This window comes from Oncorhynchus tshawytscha, linkage group LG25, assembly GCF_018296145.1.
Source record: "Oncorhynchus tshawytscha isolate Ot180627B linkage group LG25, Otsh_v2.0, whole genome shotgun sequence".
Taxonomy (NCBI): Eukaryota; Metazoa; Chordata; class Actinopteri; order Salmoniformes; family Salmonidae; genus Oncorhynchus; species Oncorhynchus tshawytscha.
In genome coordinates, this window is record NC_056453.1 from 5661241 (window position 1) to 5686127 (window position 24887).

Here is a 24887-nt window from a genome sequence, read left to right on the forward strand (position 1 = left end):
CCCCCAGGTGGTAAGGGTAGGTAACAACACATCCAACACACTGATCCTCAACACGGGGGCCCCTCAGGGGTGCGTGCTCAGTCCCCTCCTGTACTCCCTGTTCACTCATGACTGCATGGCCAGGCACGACTCCAACACCATCATTAAGTTTGCTGATGACACAACACTGCTAGTCCTGATCACCGACAACGATGAGACAGCCTATAGGGAGGAGGTCAGAGATCTGACCGTGTGGTGCAAGGACAACAACCTTTCCCCTTACGTGATCAAGACAAGGGTAGGTAACATAGGTGGACTACAGGAAAAGGAGGACTGAGCACACCCCCATTCTCATCAACGGGGCTGTAGTGGAGCAGGTTGAGAACTTCAAGTTCCTTGGAGTTCCTTCCAAATCACCAACAAACTAACATGATCCACGCACACCAAGACAGTCGTGAAGAGGGCACGACGAAACCTACTCCCCCTCAGGAGACTGAAATGATTTGGCATGGGTCCTTAGATCCTCAAAAGGTTTTACAGCTGCACCATCGAGAGCATCCTGACGGATTGTATCACTGCCTGGTATAGCAACTGCTCGGCCTCCGACCGCAAGGTACTACAGAGGGTAGTGTGTACGGCCCAGTACATCACCGGGGCCAAGCTTTCTGCCATCCAGGACCTCTATACCAGGTGGTGCCAGAAAGGGGCCCTAAAAATTGTCAAGAACTCCAGCCACCCTAGTCATAGTGTCACGCCCTGACCTTAGAGATACTTTTAATGTCTCTATTTGGTTTGGTCAGGGTGTGATTTGGGGTAGGCATTCTAGGTTTCGTTTTCTATGATTTTGTGTTTCTATGTTTTGGCCGGGTATGGTTCTCAATCAGGGACAGCTGTCTATCGTTGTCTCTGATTGGGAACCATCCCTCCTTTCGGTGTGGGAAGTTGTCTTTGTTTGTTGGCACTATAGCCTTAAGCTTCACGGTTGTTTTTGTATTGTTTATTATTTTTGTCGGCATCGTCCTAAATAAAAAGGAATATGTACGCTCACAACGCTGCACCTTGGTCCAGATCTTTCGACAGCCGTGACATAACTTCCCACCACCAATGGACCAAGCAGCGTGGTAAGGAGGAGCAGCGTTTTTTGGACTCATGGACTTGGGAGGAAATCCTGGACGGTAAAGGACCCTGGGCAAAGGCTGGGGAATATGGCCATCCAAAGGAGGAAATGAAGGCAGCAAAGGAGGAGCGGCGTCGATATGAGGAGACAAGTCATCGAGGCAGGCACGAGAGGCAGCCCCCAAAAAATGTTGGGGTGGGCACACGGGAGATTGGCGGAGTCAGGCTATAGACCTGAGCCAACTCCCCCTGCTTACCGTAAGGAGCTTGTTCAGGCACCGTGTTATGCGGTAAAGCGCACGGTGTCTCCAGTGCACGCTCATAGCCCGGTGCGCTATATGCCAGCTCTCCGCAAGTGCCACGCTAGAGTGGGCATCCAGCCAGGGCAGATTGTGGCAGCTCAGCGCGCTTGGTCTCCGGTGCGCCGTTTCGGCCCAGGGTATCCTGCGCCGGCTCTGCGCACTGTGTCTCCGGTGCTCTGTGACTGCTCAGTGCGTCCTATGCCTGCACTCCGTCCGTGCCGGGCTAAAGTGGGCATTCAGCCAAGTGGAGAGTTGCAAGTCTCAAGCACCAGTTCTCCAGTGCTCCCCCACAGCCCGGTTCAACCTGTGCCTGCGCTCTGGAGGTGCCGGGCTAAAGTGGGCATTCAGCCGGGAAGAGTGGTGCCAGGGATACGCACCAGATCTCCAGTGCTTCCCACAGCCCGGTCCATCCTGTGCCTCCTCCAAGGACCAGGCCTCCAGTAGGTCTCCCCAGCCTGGTTCATCCTGTGCCTCCTCCGAGGACCAGACCTCCAGCGACTGTCCCCAGTCCGGAGCCTCCAGCGACGGTCCCCTGTCCGGAGCCTCCAGCGACGGTCTCCACTCCGGAGCCTCCAGCGACGTCCTTCAGTCCGGAGTCTCCAGCGACGAGGGTGCCCAGTCCGGGGCCAGTAGTGAGGGTCACCAGTCCAGCTGTCTATCGTTGTCTCTGATTGGAAACCATACTTAGGCAGCCCCTTTTCCCACCTGTCTTTGTGGGTAGTTTTCTTTGTTTGTTGGCACTATAGCCTTAAGCTTCACGGTTGGTTTGTGGATTGTTTATTGTTTTTGTCTGCGTTATATGAAATAAAGGAATATGTACGCTCACTACGCTGCACCTTGGTCCAGTTCTTTTTACGGCCATGACACAGACTGTTCTCTCTGCTACCACACAACAAGCGGTACCGGAGCGCCAGGTCTAGGTCCCCCCCACGCTGCTGATACTCTCTGTTATTATCTATGCATAGCCACTTGAATAACTCTACCTACATGTACGTAATTACCTCAATTACCTTGACACGGTGCCCCCGCACATTGACACATTAACTCTGTACTGGTACCCCCTGTACATATCCCATCTATTGTTATTTACTGCTGTTCTTTAATTTTTTGTTATTCTTATCTCTTAATTTCTATTTTTTTTGTATTTTCTTAAAACTGTATTGTTGGTTAATGGCTTGTAAGGAAGCATTTCACTTTAAGGTGTGTTGTTGTATTCGGCGCATGTGACAAATAACAGTTGATTTGATGGAAAGAGACTAGAAGAACACAACAGGCCATAATAGAAGAAGATAGACAAACGAGACAGTAACAAACAAGAACCTGAGACAGCAACAGACTAGACACAGACAAGACAAGCAACAGACAAGACAAAAAGAAAGTGAAGAGATGGAAAGAGAACAGAGGTGGGTTAAGCACACAGTAGACTATCACTTCAAGCTGCTCTATAGATTATAATTAGTTTTATTTATTTACACAAATTATAACAGATGAAATACAGACAGTGAAAAAGTAAAGCATGGTTTACAAAGAATTTGCAGGCGAGGTGGAAAAGCATGTGAAATTACTGTTAAAACAATTGTTGACTTTTACACGTTTCACAACCAGGACAGGACGAGAGAGGAGGATAGACAAAAGACCGCAACATAGAAGTATGAGAGAGAGAGAAAGTGTTTGGGGCTGTGGCATTCTTTAATCAGTTTGACTCATTGGACAGGTCAGACTATGTTTGAAGTTGTTGAGTGGTATGGAGGGTTTTGGCAATACACTGTAGATGTATCTGTTCCAGACTAGACCCACAGTAGCTGCTGTAAAAAAACAATTTTACCTTTATTTTACGAGGCAAGTCAGTTAAGAACAAATTGTTATTTTCCAATGACTGCCTAGGAGCAGTGGGTTAACTGCCTGTTCAGGGGCAGAACAACAGATTTTTACCTTGTCAGCGCGGGGATTTGAACTTTCGGTTACTAGTCCAACGCTCTAACCACTAGGCTACCCTGCCGCCACCCACTAGGCTACCCTGCCGCCCAATTGAGTACTGGCAGTTGAGAAGGTGCAAGTTACCTGAAAAATATCTAATCTCTCAATGTTAATCTCAAAGTGCATCGTTTAACTGTTGAAATTCTTTCTTTTTTTCAGGGGGAGGATGCTCCAGGACCCTCCCAAATCCTTGAAATGCCCCTGCTGTAAAATAAATTTAATCTGTAGCCTAATAAACTGAAAACTTTCCTGTGTCGTAGTGGGAGCCTTCATGCAACAATGACTACTGCCCTGTAGCACATACATCTGTAATCATGAAGTGCTTTGAGAGGCTGGTTATGGCACACATTAACTCCACCATCCCAGATACCCTAGACCCACTCCAATTTGCATACCGCCCCAACAGATCCACAGACGACGCAATTGCACACTGCCCTCACCCACCTACATAAGAGGAATACCTATGTGAGAATGTTGTCTATTGACTACTGCTCAGTGTTCAACACCATTGTCCCTTCCAAGCTTGTCACCAAATTTAGGACCCTGGGACTGAACACCTGCCTCTGCAACTGGATCCTTGACTTCCTGATATCAACCTGATAACAACCTCTGGTCGAGAGCTTCAAGTTCCTTCGTGTCCAAATCACTAAGAACTTAAAATGGTCCGCGACAGTGCCTCTTCCCCCTTAGGAGGTTGAAAAGGTTCTACAGCTGCATCACTGCTTGGTATGGCAATAGTACTGCCCTCGATCGCCTGGTGCTACAGAGGGTGGTGCAGACAGCCCAGTACATCACTGAGGGCCGTGCGCCCTGCCATCCAGGACCTCTATATCAGGCGGTGTGAAAGGAAGGCCCGGAAAATCGTTAAATACTCCAACCACCTAAGCCATAGACTGTTCTCTCTTCTTCCGCTCAACGAGCGGTACCGGTGCATCAATTCTGACACCAACAGGCTCCTGAACAGCCTCTATCCCAATGCCATAAGACTGCTAAATAGCTAACTAAATGGCTACAGGGACTCTGAGTTGACCCTTGTATTTTATTCTTATTTTTGCGCTGTCTCTATGCACACTCACAGGGCCCTACACACTACACACACACTGACACTCCAACAGACATACAAACACTCTATCATTTGCTCACACACACACAACATGCACACACATTTACACTAACTCTACAGAAACCCACTCACATACAATCATCATATACACTGTTTATCATATATCCTGATTGCCTAGCCACTTTACCCCTATAAAAACACTATATATACAAAAGTATGTGGACACCCTTTCAAATTAGTGGATTTGGCTATTTCAGCCACACCTGTTGGTGACAGGTGTATAAAATTGAGCACAATCAAATCTATTTATAAAGCCCTTTTTACATCAGCCGATGTCACACAGTGCTGTACAGAAACCCAGCCTAAAACCCCAAACAGCAAGCAATGCAGATGTAGAAGCACGGCGGCTAGGAAAAACTCCCTAGAAAGGCCAGAACCTAGGATGAAATCTAGAGAGAACCAGGCTCTGAGGGGTTCCCAGTCCTCTTCTGGCTGTGCCGGGTGGAGATTACAGCACATGGCCATGATGTTCAAATGTTCATAGATGACTAGCAGGGTCAAATAATAATAATCACAGTGGTTGTAGAGGATGCAACAGGTCTGCACCTCAGGAGTAAATGTCAGTTGGCTTTTCGTAGCCGAGCATTCAGAGACAGCAGGTGCGGTAGAGAGAGAGTCGAAAACAGCAGGTCCGGGACAAGGTACACAGCCATGCAATCTTCATAGACTAACATTGTCAGTAGAATGGCCTTACTGAAGAGCTCAGTGACTTTCAATGTGGCACCGTCATAGACTGCCACCTTTCCAACAAGTCAGTTTGTCAAATTTCTGCCTGCTAGAGCTGCCCCGGTCAACTGTGCTGTTATTTTGAAGTGGAAACGTTTAGGAGCAACAACGGCTCAGCCGCGAAGTGGTAGGCCACACAAGCTCACAGAACGGGACCGCCGTGTGCTGAAGCTCATAGTGCATAAAAATCGTCTGTCCTCGGCCTCAACACTCACAACCGAGTTCCAAACTGACACGGGAAGCAAAGTCAGCACAATAACTCTTCGTCGGGAGCTTCATGAAATGGGTTTCCATCGCCGAGCAGCCACACAAGCTTAAGGTCACCATGCGTAATGCCAAGCGTCAGCTGGAGTGGTGTAAAGCTCGCCGCCATTGGACTCTGGAGCAGTGGAAACACATTCTCTGGAGTGATGAATCACGCTTCACCATCTGGCAGTCCGACGGACGAATCTGGGTTTGGTGGATGCCAGGAGAACGCTACCTGCCCCAATGCATAGTGCCAACTGTAAGGTTTGGTGGAGGAGGAATACTGGTCTGGGGCTGTTTTTCATGGTTCGGGATAGGCCCCTTAGTTCCAGTGAAGGGAAATCTTAACTCTACAGCATAGAATGACATTATAGAAGATTCTGTGCTTCCAACTTTGTGGGAACAGTTTGGGGAAAGCCCTTTCCTGTTTCAGCATGACAATGCCCCTGCACATTTTAAATATGACACTGGAACTAACCCTGTATATGGTTACTTATATTTTTCAGGTTCTTCTTATCAGTTTTTGTTGTTGAAATTGTGTTATTGTTCTACCTTAGTATTACATTGTTATTGATTACTGCATTGTTGGGGTTAGAGCTAGCAATAAAGGCATTTCAATGTTATTTTTTTTAATGACTTTACTCGCATAAAACTATGGATGAAAACATGGTTAGAGAGTCAGTTATATTATTAGCCTAACTAATACCTATCCAATCTTGGAATGAATAGTAGGCTCTCTTACATTAGTCTGCAAATGCAATACCGTATCATAAAAGGTATATGTTTGTTGCTTCCCTTAACTTGAAACTCACGTGCAGCCTATGCTACGGGATAATGTTGACTGCCAAAGTGCCTGCTTGCTACTCTGTCAGAAGAACTCAGTAGCCTTCATTGGTGGTTGAGGGCCTAACGTTTGTATGGTCCTTGTAATGCCCCTTGCGGACCCAGGTGCCCCAGTATTTGCTCTTTTAGGTTCTTAAACTGTTTCCATTGCAAGACGTAATGAACACACCCACGATAACACCTGCCTCAATAAGGGTTAACCCTTTTGGAGGGGATGTTAACAGGCAAGGGGTGCTACACTATCCCTTCCATTCAGGAGAGCGTGCCCCCACACTTCACTATACCAACTCCCTCACGTGCGCACGCCTCTCCGATGGCCCCAAGGCACCATCCTTTTGCGGACGGCTAGTGTAACGCCCCTTGCTGGTCTCGAACCCAAGTATCCCAGCTCGTAGGCAGACCTTATAACCACTGAAATGATTGTCAATAAATGGTAACAGTTGCCTCTATGACTACATTTCAGAAGAGGTGTGTATCTGACAGAGACATATCTCTACATGCCTGGTAAGTAACGCGGGTCAAGTACATGACTGTGGTGCAGAAGACTCCTCTAGATGGCAGTATAAGACTATTTGACTAATTTCTTTATGTCTGAAATCAAATTGATATTTAATCAAACACTGCTACAGGCACAAAGAAACAAACACTGCAATTATTAAATGCAGATTTCATTTTGTTTTAAGTCGCCTGATAAATCTTGACAAAAATTGCAACATATTCCAGACTTTTCAAATCGAGGGGAGTCTGTTGCTATTCCCGATTTGCTGCCAACGTGCGATGTTGTGAACAGGTGTAGTCCTCCTGATTGAGGAAGAGAAGTAGCTTTGACTGTATGAAAATACTAAATAAACATTTATGATTCCTAGATTCTCCATATTGACATCCTCTTCATCGCTCTTGCTGTTCAGACCAGTCTCTCTGCAAAGTCCCGGTCTAGCGGGTTAAAGAGAGTGATTGTAGGGTTGTAGAACTCAGGGGCTCAGTAGCAGGGGTTTGTGTGTGTCAGTGTGTGCGACCGAAGGCGGGGTGCAGCACAGTGGAAATTCTTACAAAGAACAAGCGACACACAGAGAATGATCTTTTCCTGAGACATCGGTTTGTGTACAGTGATGAATGTTTGAGCGAGCTGCATGTGAGAATCAAAAACTAGCCTCAGTGGTCATGTTTGGCTTCTACGAAGAATCCAACCAGGGGGTGGGGGGGAATTAGTGTTTCTCACTGGACAAGTCCAGGTAGACTCTCCCTGAAATTGCAACTAAGTAACATGTTCGCTGCAAACAGAACACTTTTTGAACTCTTCTGTTTTAGTCCATTTTCTTTTGTTTGATGCCTAATGTATACGATCCAGTGCATTCGTAAAGTATTCAGACCCCTTCACATTATTATGTTACAGCCATATTCTAAAATTGGTTAAATACAAAATTTCCTTGTCAATCTACACACAATAGCCCATAATGACAAAGCGAAAACAGGTTAAAATGTTTGTAAATGTACTAAAATAAAAAACTAAATACATTATTCAAGTATTAATATACCTTATTTATTTGAGTATTCAGACCCTTTGCTATGAGACTTGATATTGAGCTCAGGTGCATCCTGTTTCCATTGATCATCCTTGAGATGTTTCTACAACTTGGAGTCCACCTGTGCTAAATTCAATTGATTGGACATGATTTGGAAAGGCACACACCTGTCTATATAAGGGCCCAAGGTTGACAGTGCATGTCAGAGCAAAAACCAAGGCATGAAGTTGAAGGATTTGTCCGTAGAGCTCAGACAGGATTTTGTCGAGGCACAGATATGGGGAAGGGTACCAAAATGTCTGCAGCATTGAAGGTCCCCCAAGAACACAGTGGCCTCCATCATTCTTAAAATGGAAGAAGTTGAGGCACCAAGACTCGTCCTAGAGCTGGCCGCCTGACCAAACTGAGCAATCGGGGGAGAATGGCCTTGGTCAGGGAGGTGACCAAGAAGCCGAGTTCCTCTGTGGAGATGGGAGAACCAGAAGGACAAACATCTCTGCACCATTCCAGCAATCAGTACAGTAGAGTGGCCAGACGGAAGTCAGTCCTCAGTAAAAGGCACAACAGCCTGCTTGGAGTTTGCTGGAAGGCACCTAAAGGACTCTCAGACCATGAGAAACAAGATTCTCTGGTCTGATGAAACCAATATTGAGCTCTTTGGCCTGAATGCCACGTCTGGAGGAAACCGGGCAAAGCTCATCACCTGGCCAATTCATCCCTACGATGAGGCACAGTGGTTTCAGCATCATGCTGTGGGGATGTTTTTAGCAGCAGGGACTGGGGGTCCTCAGTCAGGATCGAGGGAAAGATGAACGGAGCAAAGTACAGAGAGATCCTTGATGAAAACCTGCTCCAGAGCACTCATGACCTCAGACTGGGGTGAAGGTTCACCTTCCAACAGGACAACAACCCTAAGCACACAGACAAGACAATGCAGGAGTGGCTTCGGGACAAGTCTCCTTCAGTGGTCTCCTTCAGTGGGCCACTGAATATCCTTCAGTGGCCCAGCCAGAGCCCGGACTTGAACTTGATCGAACATCTCTGGGGAGACAGGAAAATAGCTGTGCAGCAATGCTCCCCATCCAACCTGACAGAGCTTGAGAGGATCTGCAGAGAAGAATGGGAGAAACTCCCCAAATACAGGTGTGCCAAGCTTGTAGACTCAAGGCTGTAATTGCTGCCAAAAGTGCTTCAACAAAGTACTGAGTTTTAAGGGTCTGAATACTTAAGTATATACACTTTTTTTTGTTGCAAAAATTTCTATAAACCTGTTTTTTTCTTTATCATCATGGGGTGTTGTCTGTAGATTGATGAAGGAAAACATTATTTAATCTATTTTAGACGGCCATAACGTAACAAACTGTGGAAAAAGGGTCTGAATACCTACCGGATGCACTACAGTTGCAAAAGCATAGTCAACAAGGGTAACTTTAGTCAACTTCTTTCACCATCGAGAGGGAACACTAGATTACTCCCTCAACCACAGATCATTCTGGAGCTTCTTATACTGATCACTGGAAATACTGTACCCCATCCTTCACATTGTCATCCATGTGTGCCTACTGCCTAGTCTCTGTGCCTTGCTGGACGAACCCAGAACCTGGATCTCAACTCTCCAACTCCAAACCTTGCCTGGTTACCCTTTCACATCGTTCCAGCCAAATAACATTTCTTCTCCACAATGAGTCTGGATTTGTATGCAGTGATTGATAAAGTAGCAGACATAAATTCAGGGTGAGTAATTAGGCAATGTTCAGCTACAAAGCATCATACAGCCTCAATATGGGTACTATGGTTCTCTTCTCTTTTTTATTCATGGAAATTCTGTTGTCATTTAAAAGGACTGAGAATGAACTAAATTGTGGCTGCTGTATGTAAGAATCATAGTGATAAATATGGACCTGTCCCTCATTTAAGGGGACACAACACATGGATTAATTTCCTTCAGTAAAATGTGCTCAAAATGTTTTTTTTTTCCTTGAAACAGAAACCTATAAACAAAACACAAAAAGCTATTCATTTTTTAAAGGTTTTTTTTTTTTTAGAAAATCAGGTTAAGGCTAAACTTTTCATAGTTTAAAGAAATGAATGCAGCTTATATACATGAACTCAAAGGCAACTTAAAATAAAGACTCTTCATTAATCTGATATCTTGAAGGACCTGTGACCATAACATACAATCATTTTTTCCCCATTCTCATTGCAACAAAAAAAGAGGAAAAACAAACCCAGAATAGTGTGACATTTATCAGAACTCTTTTCTGTGTCTGTCTGTCTGTCTGTCTGTCTGTCTGTCTGTCTGTCTGTCTGTCTGTCTGTCTGTCTGTCTGTCTGTCTGTCTGTCTGTCTGTCTGTCTGTCTGTCTGTCTGTCTGTCTCTGTCTGTCTGTCTGTCTGTCTGTCTGTCTGTCTGTCTGTCTGTCTGTCTGTGTCTCTGTCTGTCTGTCTGTCTGTCTGTCTCTGTCTGTCTGTCTGTCTGTCTGTCTGTCTGTCTGTCTGTCTGTCTGTCTGTCTGTCTGTCTGTCTGTCTGTCTGTCTGTCTGTCTGTCTGTCTGTCTGTCTGTCTGTCTGTCTGTCTGTCTGTCTGTCTGTCTGTCTGTCTCTGTCTGTCTCTGTCTGTCTGTCTGTCTGTCTGTCTGTCTGTCTGTCTGTAAATTGCTCTGTCTGTCTGTCTGTCTGTCTGTCTGTCTGTCTGTCTGTCTGTCTGTCTGTCTGTCTGTCTGTCTGTCTGTCTGTCTGTCTGTCTGTCTGTCTGTCTGTCTGTCTGTCTGTCTGTCTGTCTGTCTGTCTGTAAATTGAAAAAGCAATTTCAACTTCTTGACTTTTGTTAATTAGAACATTGGTATGTGATAAAACAATGGAACATTTTTCTTTTGATACTCTCATGAGTATGAAACAATTAAAACAGTGGAGGAATATAAGAGCATTTAATCAACAAAAATGAACCTTCTCAAACCTGTTATTCCATCATGTACAAGTCAATCACAATAGTTCCTTACTTTTCTATATATATTTATATATCTTTTGTACGAAATCTGTTTTTCCAAGTTGGAAAAGTAGAAAGACCCAGTCTTTTTGTGTGGTCTTCTTTGACAAGTCCATGCCTGCAGTCCTCCTCTGAGAAACGCAAAAAGTGTCTGGTGTTAGTCTCTCTGCTTGTCCTGTCCGTTTGTCTGTCCCCATTTCCGGCCAGCCTCTCTGAGTGGACGTGTTCACAACTCTGACTGCTCCTTCCTGTTCCTCCCCTCAGTCTTTCAGGTAGAGGTGGGGAGAGGTGATTGTGGAGGAGGCAACGGACAGAGGAGATGTCAGCAGTGTTCCACAGTATGGTCATTCAGAGAAATCCTGCCGCCACCTTTACGCCATTTTCCAGACAGTGTCTTTGAGGGGGAGGAGCAGGGTGTGTCACACGGGGGGAGGAACACTTGAAGAGCACGCCGGTCTCTGTGTCCAGCGAGGACCCCCCAAACCACAGGGAGATTGAAGTGAATGAGGAAAAAGGAGGGCTTGCTACGGCGACTGTGTGGTGGGGCTGGGGCTGCTTTGGGCAGAGCTGGGGGACAGGCTGGGGCTGCAGCTGCCTGGGGGAGCTCCGCTGGTCCGGGTGCCCGTGGCCCCGCTCTCCAGACCCTCAGAGTTCTCCAGCATCTCCTGGATGAGTGGGGGCATGGAGCCCGGGATCTCCATCTTCAGGGTGATGACACGCTCAGCTCCTGAGGAAGGGTGGGGGGACAGAGGGGAAGAGGAAGGCATCGATTAGGTAGGAGGACCAATATACGGTGTTAGTCTGTTGTGGGCATTCAACCCCTTTATGAATTAGTCACATTTGACTTGGATCTACAATACATTTGCAATGACAGAATAGATCATGTAGACCTTTACCTTTATGGACAGTTTAAACATTCATGAACATTGCAAAGTAAGCACCTTAATTGCGATACATAGTAGAAAATATCACATAAGGCTAATTGACACAGAAGTATATGACTGATCCACAGCTGTGTGTAGATCGATGTCTCGGACTGCCTCTCACCTTTGGCGCTAATGCTCCTCAGGTCGGTGATTTTCATCAGCATCTTTGGGAACATGTGTGGTTTGTGAGGCCTCCTCTTCCTCACGTAGATCTTCAGAGCCTCCAGTAGGGGCTCCTGTAGTACGTCCACCTTGTCTGCCTGCTCCAGGTCCTGCCGATCTACACACAGCCAAACACAATACCGGGTGTGTTCAGTCAGGTGGAACGTAATAAAACAGAGCTCACACTAAGCTGTATTCTACAATTGCGGTTCATCATATTTGCACGACATTACCAGATTAGCTACACCTCCTGAACTATCGCCAGGTAGGTCAATACTGAGAATGTCTAAGTACACATTGTAACGTTTTTACTATTAACCCTTAGCCTACAATTTCCACGGCCCTGTGGAAAATCGAATCATCCGCCGTATCTGCGGTGAAAGGTGGCAGAGATGGAGCGGTGTCTGTCAGACCACGAGAAAATCCCCAAAATCAGTCTTCTCGTGAAAACGTGTGTAGCGTCTGAACGGTTTGGCCTACACACCAATATGACCCCTCTGTGGACAGCTGAGACTGAATAGTTTGGCCTACACACTAATATGACCCCTCTGTGGACAGCTGAGACTGAACGGTTTGGCCTACACACTAATATGACCCCTCTGTGGACAGCTGAGACTCACATTAGGACACCCCCAGCCTCACAAGACTCTTCTGCAGGTCCCCTGGGACCAGTTTAAAAAATGGGATATTGTTTAGTGCCTATAATCAGGGGATGAATACATGTCATAATTCCCTGATGTTTCTTATATCTCTCAGATATTGGACAGACACTTCAGAACTAACTTTCTTTACATTTATTTGTTGGACCATCTATTGTTGCATGTAGTGAATCTGTTATTCAATGTGTTTCTATTGGATAATAGCAGTAATGCCAAATTCAATGTTTCATCAAATAATAATAATAATCCTATATTTCTTTGATACCTTAAGGGGTCTTAAAATTCTAAATCAAATAGATAAATGATCCTTGATATGACCATCTTAAAACAACTCCATATGTTAGCTTGGAACCCCCTCGGCTTAGACTCTAGAGGTTTAACCACTAAATGGTTCTCAAGATACAGCACTGGTCTACATTCCTAGTTTTGGGCCTGTCCAATGTGTGAATGCTGGAATACGATAGTGTTAGTGGCCTTTAATGAGAAGAGATGTGGCCAGACCTATTTGTTTAAGACGGAGACACCTTCACAGCCAAATGAAGATGAGGCAGATTAACCCCTACCCTACCTGGACACAATGTCATTATCAGCTTCAATCACTGTGTATGGGTGCGTGTGTGTATGCAGTAGTATAGGGTAAGTCCAAACAGCCGCAGTACCTCCACACAGCAGACAGATGGCGCTGAGCAGCCCCGTCTCAGCATCATCCATCTCCAGGGGGAGGAGCTGGTTGGCGAAGGCGAACACCAGGTCGGTGAGCGGTCCGAAGCCGGCATTGTGCATCTGGGTGCGGTTTAGCGTCAGGCCATCAGAGAACGTCATGGTGTCCTGCTCCGGCGTGTAGCGCGTGCAGATCCGCAGAATCTGAAGGAGCATGTCAACAAATCTAATGTGTGGGCCAATCATGCAATAGCACAGGGATGAATCGATAAGTAGCTGACACGTCAGCAATCCTATGATCAGATGTTATATAATAACAGTGGTCACCACTCATTTTTCCTGGGCCTGAACAACTAGATGGTGTGCAGGTTTTTACACCACCCCAGCACTAATACATTAGTTTCAACTAATTAAGGTGATATGGTGTTTTAATGCTGGAACAAATGCCGGTAGTCCACCCTCAGATGGACCAGGACCAGTGTTGGTGAGCGACTCAAACCTGACCCTGAAGAGCGATCTGAGATGGTGCGCAGGAATTTGTTCCAGACCACCATTAGCAGAGTGAACCAAAGGCGGTCCTTACCAGTATGTCCAGACAGGCGGCCTTGAGCAGGGTGATCTGGTCAGCGATGGTGAGCGTGGTGAAGCCAGGAAGCTGCTTGGCGAACTCCACCGTCTTGATGATACACTTGGTGGACAGCTCACTGAACTTGTCCCACAGGTCCACGTCCAGAGCCACACGCCTCTCCGAGCTGTTACTCTGAACGAGAGAGAGGGACTAGTTAGAGTTTGAGTGCTAACAAGTCTTTATTGGACGAAGTGTTACATTTAAGGCTCCACACAGACATGTTTTACAAAACAAATCAAATACATGTACTCTGGATATGAGAATAAAAGGTAGCAGCACCAATAAGGTTCTGAAGCAATACTTAAACAACACTTTGAAGAATCATTCGGTAAGCCTTTTACTGCAGTGGGCTAAATCAGGGTCACACAGAGTGTTTCTTTCTAGTCTTAAACAAAATAATACAATGCCTTTGGAAAGTATTCAGACCACTTAACATTTTGCTACGTTACAGCCTTATTCTAAAATGGATTAAATAAAAAATGTCATCAATCTACACACAATACCCCATAATTACAAAGCAAAAACAAAAAAATACCTTATTTATTTAAGTATTGCTTTGCTATGAGACTCAAAATTGAGCTCAGGTGCATCCCGTTTCCATTGATCATCCTTGAGATGTTTCAACAACTTGATTGGTGTCCACCTGTGGTAAATTCAATTGATTGGACAATGATTTGGAAAGGCACACACCTGTCTATATAAGGGCCCACAGTTGACAGTGCATGTCAGAGCAAAAACCAAGCCCTGAGGTTGAAGGAATTGTCCATAGCGCTCAGAGACAGGATTGTGTCGAGGCACAGATCTGGGGAAGGGTACCAAAAAATGTCTGCAGCATTGAAGGCCTCCAAGAACACAGTGGCCCCCATCATTCTTAAATGGAAGAAGTTTATAACCACCAAGACTCTTCCTAGAGCTGACCGCCTGGCCAAACTGAGCAATCGGGGGAGAAGGGCCTTGGTCAGGTAGGTGACCAAGAAGTCGATGGTCACTCTGACAGAGCTCCAGAGTTTCTCTGTGGAGATGGGAGAACCTTCCAGAAGGACAACAATCTCAGCAGCACTCCACAAAATCAGGCATTTATGGTAGAGTTGCCAGACAGAAGCCACTCCTCAGTAAAAGGCACGACAGCCCACTTGGAGTTTACCAAAAGGTTCCTAAAGACTCTCAGACCATGAGAAACTAGATTCTCTGGTCTGATGAAACTAAAAATTGAACTCTTTTGCCTGAATGCAAAAAGTGTCACGTCTGGAGGAAACCTGGCACCATCTCTACGGTGAAGCATGGTGGTGGAAGCATCATGCTGTGGGGATGTTTTCAACGGCAGGGACTAGGAGACTAGTCAGGATCCAGGGAAAGATGAACAGAGCAAAGTACAGAGAGATCCTTGATGAAAACCTGCTCCAGAGCGCACAGGACCTGAGACTGCGGTGAAGGTTCACCTTCCAACAGGACAATGACCCTAAGCACACAGACAAGACAACGCAGGAATGGCTTTGGGACAAGTTTCTGAGCGTCCTTGAGTGGCCCAGCCATAGCCCGGACATGAACCGGATTGAGCATCTTGGGCGGGACCTGAAAATAGCTGCGCAGCAACGCTCCCCATCCAACCTGACAGAGCTTGAGAGGATCTGCAGAGAATAATGGGAGAAACTCCCCAAATACAGGTGTGCCAAGCTTGTAGCATCATACCCGAGAAGACTCAAGGGTGTAATCACTGCCAAAGGTGCTTCAACAGAGTACAGAGTAAAGGGCATGAATAATTACAGTGGAAGTCAGAAGTTTACATACACCTTAGCTAAATACATTTAACTCAAGTTTTTCACAATTGCTGACATTTAATCCTATTACAAATTTCCTGTCTTAGGTCAGTTAGGATCACCACTTTATTTTAATGTGAAATGTCAGAAAAATAGTAGAGACACTAATATATTTCAACTTCTACCTTTTTTTTCTTTCATCACATTCCCAGTGGGTCAGAAGTGAGTATCTGGTAGCATTGCCTATAAATTGTTTAACTTGGGTCAAACATTTCGGGTAGCCTTCCACAAGCGTCCCACAATTTTGGCCTATTTCTCCTGACAGAGCTGGTGTCACTGAGTCAGGTTTGTAGGCCTCCTTGCTCACACATGCTTTTTCAGTCCAGCCAACAAATGTTCTATAGAATTGAGGTCAGGGTTTTGTGATGGCCACTCCAATACCTTGATGTTGTTGTCCTTAAGCCACAACTTCGGAAGTATGCTTGGGGTCAATGTCCATTTGGAAGACCCATTTGCGACCAAGCTTTAATTTCCTGACTGATGTCTTGAGATGTTGCTTCAATATATCCACATCATTTTCCTACCTCATGATGCCATCTATTTTGTGAAGTGCACCAGTCCCTCCTGCAGCAAAGCACCCACGCAACATGATGCTGCCACCCCCGTGCTTCACGGTTGGAATGGTGATCTTCGGCTGGCAAGCCTCCCCCTTTTTCCTTCAAACATAACGATGGTCATTACGGCCAAACAGTTCTATTTTTGTTTCATCAGACCAGAGGACATTTCTCCACAAAGTACGATCTTTGTCCCCATGTGCAGTTGCAAACCATAGTCTGGCTTTTTTTATGGTGGCTTTGGAGCAGTGGCTTCTTCCTTTCTGAGCGGCCAGGTTATGGCAATATAGGACTCGTTTTACTGTGGATAGAGATACTTTTGTACTCGTTGACTCCAGCATCTTCAAATCAAATCAAAGTTTATTTGTCACGTGCGCTGAATACAACAGGTGAAATGCTTACTTACAGGCTCTAACTATTGGTGCGAAAAAAAGGTGTGTGTGTTTGTGTGTGTAGTAAAGTAAAGAAATAAAACAACAGTAAAAAGACATTTGAAAAAAGAGTGGCAAGGCTCTATACAGACACCGGTTAGTCAGGCTTATTGAGGTAGTATGTACATGTAGGTATTGTTAAAGTGACTATGCATATATGATGAACAGAGAGTAGCAGTAGCGTAAAAAGAGGGGTTGGCGGGTGGTGGGACACAATGCAGATAGCCCGGTTAGCCAATGTGCGGGAGCACTGGTTGGTCGGCCCAATTGAGGTAGTATGTAAATGAATGTATAGTTAAGTGACTATGCATATATGATAAACAGAGAGTAGCAGCAGCGTAAAAGGGGGGGCACACAATGCAAATAGTCCAGGTAGCCATTTGATTACCTGTTCAGGAGTCTTGTGGCTTGGGGGTAAGAACTGTTGAGAAGCCTTTTTGTCCTAGACTTGGCACTCCTGTACTGCTTGACATGCGGTAGTAGAGATAACAGTCTATGACTGGGGTGGCTGGGGTCTTCCTCTGACATTTTTAGGGCCTTCCTCTGACACCACCTGGTGTAGAGGTCCTGGATGGCAGGCAGCTTTGCCCCAGTGATGTACTGGGCCGTACGCACTACCCTCTGATGTGCCTTTCGGTCGGAGGCCGAGCAATTGCCGTACCAGGCTGTGATGCAACCATGCTCTCGATGTTGCAGCTGTAGGTCCTTTGCTGTTGTTCTGGGATTGATTTGCATTTTTTGCACCAAAGTACGTTCATCTCTAGGAGACAGAACGCATCTCCTCCTGAGCAGTATGACGGCTGTGTGGTCCCATGGTGTTTCTACTTGCATACTATTGTTTGTACAGGTGAACATGGTACCTTCAGGCATTTGGAAATTGCTCCCAAGGATGAACCAGACTTGTGGAGGTCTATAATTGTTGTTCTGAGGTCTTGGCTGATTTCTTTTGATTTTCCCATGATGTCAAGCAAAGAGGCACTGAATTTGAAGGTAGGCCTTGAAATACATCCACAGGTACACCTCCAATTGACTCAAATTATGTCAATTAGCCAATCAGAAGCTTCTAAAGCCATGACATTATTGTCTGGAATTTTCCAAGCTGTTTAAAGGCACAGTCAACTTAATTTGTGTAAACTTCTGACCCACTGGAATTGTGATACAGTGAATTATAAGTGAAATAATCTGTCTGTAAACAATTGTTGGAAAAATGATACAGCCCGACAGGATTAAGTCACCGCCTGGTACGGCAACTGCTCCGCCCACAACCGTAAGGCTCTCCAGAGGGTAGTGAGGTCTGCACAACGCATCACCGGGGGCAAACTACCTGCCCTCCAGGACACCTACACCACCCGATGTCACAGGAAGGACATAAAGATCATCAAGGACAACAACCACCCGAACCACTATCTGTTCACCCCGCTATCATCCAGAAGGCGAGGTCAGTACAGGTGCATCAAAGCTGGGACTGAGAGACTGAAAAACAGCTTCTATCTCAAGGCAATCAGACTGTTAAACAGCCACCACTAACATTGAGTGGCTGCTGCCAACACACTGACTCAATTCCAGCCACTTTAATAATGGGAATTGTGGTAAAATATATCACTAGCCACTTTAAACAATGCTACTTAATATAATGTTTACATACCCTACATTATTCATCTCATATGTATATACTGTACTAGATACCATCTACTGCATCTTGCCTATGCCGTTCTGTACCATCACTCATTCATATATCTTTATGTACATATTCTTTATCCCTTTACACTTGTGTGTGTATGAGGTAGTAGTTTTGGAATTGTTAGTTAGATTACTCGTTTGTATTACTGCATTGTCGGAACTAGAAGCACAAGCATTTCGCTACACTCGCATTAACATCTGCTAACCATGTGTATGTGACAAATACATTTGATATGATTTGATTTGGATTTGATTAATAAAAGAAATTTGTGGAGTGGTTGAAAAACGAGTTTTAATGACTCCAACCTAAGTGTATGTAAACTTCTGACTTCAACTGTATGTGAATGTGATATCAGTTTATTTTTTAAAACTTTTGCAAAAATGTTTAAAAAAAGACAACGACACTTGTATCATGTCAGATATAGAGTTGAAATGTATTCCATTTTGAGTTTGCATGCCAATATTACACTTTATATATATATAACAGAAGACTGAAATAACAAAACCGTTTGACATAGAAAGACTAGATTGTTTTATGAATCATGAAAAATATGAATAACATTCCACCCATGAGGCCACTAGGTCATGAGACTGCAGGAAAGGGCTACAACATCAAACAACAGATGAGTGAATTCGCTGCACTGGTTTGTCTATAAGATTGTATATGTACAAACACATATATACAGTATTGTGGTGCTCACCGTAGTGTATTTGCCCAGCTGGCAGAGCGAAGGGAAAGTCTCCTTATGCGCCTTGCTGACCCTGTTGATCATCTGCTCCGTCTCAGTGCTCAGCACGTAGCTCTCTGTGCTCTCCGGCTTCTTCTCATCCTTCTTCTTCTTGTTCCGGTCGTTCCTCACCGCTGACGGGAGAGAGAGAAGGAAGAGAAGCAGGGTTTAGATACAGGGAGGATATTTAGTAGTGGAATGTAGAAGTTAAATAAACAATAAAAAGGTTTGTTGAAAAGGGTGCTTTACAAACAGTCTAGGAAGGATACTGCATTTCCCGCCTAAACTAGAAAGCAATTCTGATATCAATGACAGAAGGAAAACTTAAATCAAACGGCAAGACCATCAGTGTTGGTGAAGCACCCAGGACTTCACTTGTGTTGGGGAAACAAATCGTGGAACGTTATTCAAATTGCGTGGGTATCTAAACCGAAACCAAGAGGGGACTGAGATATAAACTAGAGGTAGCAAAAGGGCAAGAGCAGGAGGTAGTGTAGGTAGGCTAGCTAGCAGGACAGGTACACGATGGAAGAGGATGATTAAGTTGAGAACAAAAAGCTGCAAGGGCCACTGTTGCTAAGAAGCAACACATTCCAGCTCTGATCCCAGCTGGGAAGATAAACGACCATGAGAGGTCAGTGAAGGGGGGAGAGCGATATTACTGAGGAAAAGCCCTGGAATAATCCAAAAGGAAAGCTGGAGAAATGCCATTCCCTCCGCAAATGTAGCTACACTTACTCCCGAAATGACAAACACACCAGGGGTCGCTGTTTTAAGCACTGGAAAGCCAGGGGGTGAAGGGGGGCAGTGGGGGCAGTTTAGGTGATAAATAGCGTTGGCGGATAAGGTTGTACGTAATGCTGATGAATTGCTACTGCTTTCATTAGAGGCTCCGGCTAATCTAATAACATAATATGACAAATATCCAGGCAGTAATGGTTTAAAGGGCTCGGCTGAGCCCACAGCCCGCACGCTGCACAACCCCCTCCAGCATTCACTCTCACTCTCACTCTCTTTCTTTCTTTCTTTCGTTCTTGCTGTTACACATTCCTCTCTTGCTCTTGTCTAATCCTCACTCGCTAGCTTGCTCCCACTGTCCGTGTCCCGCTCGCTCTCTCCAAGCGTCACATGTTATCTGATAGCTCTTCCCTGTGTTTTTGTTTCTCTCTTCTCTCCTCCCTCTCTCTCTCTCCAGTCACCAGCTGTAGCCCCAGTTAGTAGTGGTGTTCTGTGCAGACCCAGCGGCCCCAGATCTCGACCCAGAGGTTACCCTTACAGATCTTGGATCAGCTTCCCCTTGTCCAAATCCTAACCTTTAACCATTAGAAGGGCACACAAAACTTACCATAGATTAGTGTCTGTCTAAGGGCAACATCTGACGGGGGGGGACTGGCCCAGGGCCAGCCAGAGAGGGATTCACCATACAGGGACAACGCTCATTAATCAGTTCACAGACAGGCCTCCCTCCCTTGGATTACTTAGAGAGACAGGAGAGCTTCAAGTCTAGGAGTCAAACATTACACAACAGCAGAACCTTTGCTTTGCTAAGTAAGCTCACCCTCACATCACTAAGACCCAAGGGACTGCAGATGAAATTAGCCTTAAAAAAAAAGCTGTTAAGTAAAGCACTTTCTTTACATCTACACAGCTATGCATTGCCAAATGCTATGTCTTTACCACAAAGTCCATTCACCTTTATAGGAACTGCCAGGTGAATTCCAAGTGATGTGACAATGTGTGTGCATGTGTGTGAGAGAGAGTGTCTCGGGCCCTCCCCCCTGCTCTCTGTGGCTGTCACAGTGACTCAGCGGCCCCACCGCCATGTGTGAGAGAGAGTGTCTCGGGCCCTCCCCCTGCTCTCTGTGGCTGTCACAGTGACTCAGCGGCCCCACCGCCATGTGTGTGAGAGAGAGTGTCTCGGGCCCTCCCCCTGCTCTCTGTGGCTGTCACAGACTCAGCGGCCCCACCGCCATGTGTGTGAGAGAGAGTGTCTCGGGCCCTCCCCCTGCTCTCTGTGGCTGTCACAGTGACTCAGCGGCCCCACCGCCATGTGTGTGAGAGAGAGTGTCTCGGGCCCTCCCCCTGCTCTCTGTGGCTGTCACAGTGACTCAGCGGCCCCACCGCCATGTGTGTGAGAGAGAGTGTCTCGGGCCCTCCCCCTGCTCTCTGTGGCTGTCACAGTGACTCAGCGGCCCCACCGCCATGTGTGTGAGAGAGAGTGTCTCGGGCCCTCCCCCTGCTCTCTGTGGCTGTCACAGTGACTCAGCGGCCCCACCGCCATGTGTGTGAGAGAGAGTGTCTCGGGCCCTCCCCCTGCTCTCTGTGGCTGTCACAGTGACTCAGCGGCCCCACCGCCATGTGTGTGAGAGAGAGTGTCTCGGGCCCTCCCCCTGCTCTCTGTGGCTGTCACAGTGACTCAGCGGCCCCACCGCCATGTGTGTGAGAGAGAGTGTCTCGGGCCCTCCCCCTGCTCTCTGTGGCTGTCACAGTGACTCAGCGGCCCCACCGCCATGTGTGTGAGAGAGAGTGTCTCGGGCCCTCCCCCTGCTCTCTGTGGCTGTCACAGTGACTCAGCGGCCCCACCGCCATGTGTGTGAGAGAGAGTGTCTCGGGCCCTCCCCCTGCTCTCTGTGGCTGTCACAGTGACTCAGCGGCCCCACCGCCATGTGTGTGAGAGAGAGTGTCTCGGGCCCTCCCCCTGCTCTCTGTGGCTGTCACAGTGACTCAGCGGCCCCACCGCCATGTGTGTGAGAGAGAGTGTCTCGGGCCCTCCCCCTGCTCTCTGTGGCTGTCACAGTGACTCAGCGGCCCCACCGCCATGTGTGTGAGAGAGAGTGTCTCGGGCCCTCCCCCTGCTCTCTGTGGCTGTCACAGTGACTCAGCGGCCCCACCGCCATGTGTGTGAGAGAGAGTGTCTCGGGCCCTCCCCCCCTGCTCTCTGTGGCTGTCACAGTGACTCAGCGGCCCCACCGCCATGTGTGTGAGAGAGAGTGTCTCGGGCCCTCCCCCTGCTCTCTGTGGCTGTCACAGTGACTCAGCGGCCCCACCGCCATGTGTGTGAGAGAGAGTGTCTCGGGCCCTCCCCCTGCTCTCTGTGGCTGTCACAGTGACTCAGCGGCCCCACCGCCATGTGTGTGAGAGAGAGTGTCTCGGGCCCTCCCCCTGCTCTCTGTGGCTGTCACAGTGACTCAGCGGCCCCACCGCCATGTGTGTGAGAGAGAGTGTCTCGGGCCCTCCCCCTGCTCTCTGTGGCTGTCACAGTGACTCAGCGGCCCCACCGCCATGTGTGTGAGAGAGAGTGTCTCGGGCCCTCCCCCTGCTCTCTGTGGCTGTCACAGTGACTCAGCGGCCCCACCGCCATGTGTGTGAGAGAGAGTGTCTCGGGCCCTCCCCCTGCTCTCTGTGGCTGTCACAGTGACTCAGCGGCCCCACCGCCATGTGTGTGAGAGAGAGTGTCTCGGGCCCTCCCCCTGCTCTCTGTGGCTGTCACAGTGACTCAGCGGCCCCACCGCCATGTGTGTGAGAGAGAGTGTCTCGGGCCCTCCCCCTGCTCTCTGTGGCTGTCACAGTGACTCAGCGGCCCCACCGCCATGTGTGTGAGAGAGAGTGTCTCGGGCCCTCCCCCTGCTCTCTGTGGCTGTCACAGTGACTCAGCGGCCCCACCGCCATGTGTGTGAGAGAGAGTGTCTCGGGCCCTCCCCCTGCTCTCTGTGGCTGTCACAGTGACTCAGCGGCCCCACCGCCATGTGTGTGAGAGAGAGTGTCTCGGGCCCTCCCCCTGCTCTCTGTGGCTGTCACAGTGACTCAGCGGCCCCACCGCCATGTGTGTGAGAGAGAGTGTCTCGGGCCCTCCCCCTGCTCTCTGTGGCTGTCACAGTGACTCAGCGGCCCAACCGCCATGTGTGTGAGAGAGAGTGTCTCGGGCCCTCCCCCCTGCTCTCTGTGGCTGTCACAGTGACTCAGCGGCCCCACCGCCATGTGTGTGAGAGAGAGTGTCTCGGGCCCTCCCCCCTGCTCTCTGTGGCTGTCAAAGTGACTCAGCGGCCCCACCGCCATTAGGGGTCCGCTGGAGACGTTAAATTCATTCCTAAATAAAAGTAGGGCATCCTTAACGCAGAGACATTACCCGTGCTGACAAATTGGCACTGCAATCATAAGCCGCACAACACAATTTAATGCAGTCATTAAAGAACCATTAGCCGGGACTCGCGATCAGTCATGGAGAATTGCCGCGTGCAATAACTGGCAGGAGATCCATAGCAGGGCTAGCGAGGAGGAGAAATACAACAACCATCCGCATTGTTTTGTGTGTGTGTGTGTGTGTGTGTGTGTGTGTGTGTGTGTGTAAACCGTGAATAGTGTCTACGTGAATCCTTTGTCTGATCTATGAGGGATTACATCTAGCATTCTCAAACGGTATGAGCGTGTAGCAAGGTCTTGCCCACTGATATGAACCAAATACTAGCAGTATCTTCATTGTAGCAAACAGTATTGTATTGTGTGCGGTATGCTAGAAGCAATACACAGACTCCCATCAATCAATAGTAGATTTCATAATACAGAAGGCTATTTTTGACAATGTGTCTGCATGAATCTGTATGAATATGTGCATGTGTGCACGTATGTATACGCCTGTATGTACGAGAAAGAGAGACGGGGCCGGCAGACAGACGGATAATTTGAGGGAGGAAAATGAAAACTGCGACAGGTCGTCCGTCACACAGATTAAATTCAATGGAAAGATAAAAATGTCAACGTTCCCCTGCCTGCCTCTCTCTCTCGCTGCTCTGTAGCGGTGGAACAACGATGAAACTCGTTCTCCCTCCCGCTCCTACCCTCCTCTTCCTCTCATACATGCCGGAGATGCTAGGGCACAGCACGGGAGATGAAAACAGGGGATGAGGGATGGAGGGAAGAGGGGACAGAGGAAAGGGGGGTTGGGGGAGGAGGGGGGGTGGCTGCTTACCCGGGGGAGCTGCCCTGTCCGCCCCTGGCCCCCCAGTCTGTCCCCTCCCGGTCTCCAATGGTGGGGGCGGCGGCTGGGGGCCCAACACCATCCCGCCTTTGGAGCTGGTGCGAGGAGCTGAGGCGACAAAGGAGGGGCACAGGTTTACCCCCTCGACAGGGCACAAAGTAACGAACACAGGGCTCCCCCTAGTGCAGTAAAGCCACCCCCAACCTACCACAGTAACACAGGGGGAAAAGTTCATGCTGGCAGGATGGGGTCATGTATACTGAAATGAACCATCATATAACCTGAATGTTGATAATTAAATTCAAAACACAACTCAACAAATCCTACAACTTGAATGGGCACATTCTCTGTCGTACACAGACTATATTCTACACACAAATTCACCGGTAGACAACAGATATCATACAAACGGAATAACATGTAGTACATCTGGCTCACTTAGTTAGAAACCAAATACAACCCCCCCCAACTTCATAACATAAATCAACTCAACATTCTACAGGCATACAGTAATCACCAGCAGGTTTGTCAGAGTCTCAACGCCTAAGAAGAAGAGAAAAAAGGTCAACATTGACATTGAAGAAGAGCATTTACCAGCCCTGCCTTTCCTTGACACCACTCGGGGTCTCTGTCTTTCCATAGTAACCCACATCTCTCTCTCACTCTCTCTCTCTCTCTCTCTCTCTCTCTCTGTCTTTCCATAGTAACCCACATCTCTCTCTCACTCTCTCTCTCCATAGTCTTTCCATAGTAACCCACATCTCTCTCTCTCTCTGTCTTTCCATAGTAACCCACATCTCTCTCTCTCTGTCTTTCCATAGTAACCCATATCTCTCTCTCTCTCTGT

The 24887-nt window shown here is 47.4% G+C and overlaps 1 protein-coding gene across 6 annotated transcripts in view; it reads right to left on the bottom strand.

The window, feature by feature from the left end:
• Positions 1 to 10575: 10575 nt before the first annotated feature.
• LOC112224099 (retinoic acid receptor alpha) overlaps positions 10576 to 24887 on the bottom strand; it is a 247855-nt gene continuing 233543 nt past the window's right edge. For 4 of the 6 annotated variants that reach the window (XM_042305890.1, XM_042305891.1, XM_042305892.1 and 1 more), the window contains 6 exons: positions 24032 to 24148; positions 19039 to 19199; positions 13811 to 13987; positions 13227 to 13431; positions 11868 to 12026; positions 10576 to 11547 (listed from right to left, as the gene is read on the bottom strand). In XM_042305890.1, the coding sequence (XP_042161824.1) occupies positions 11345 to 11547; positions 11868 to 12026; positions 13227 to 13431; positions 13811 to 13987; positions 19039 to 19199; positions 24032 to 24148 (1022 nt within the window). In that variant the 3' untranslated portion in view covers positions 10576 to 11344. The remainder of the gene's footprint in view (positions 11548 to 11867; positions 12027 to 13226; positions 13432 to 13810; positions 13988 to 19038; positions 19200 to 24031; positions 24149 to 24887) is intronic. The other 2 variants (XM_024387405.2, XM_024387404.2) reach the window with 1 other exon arrangement.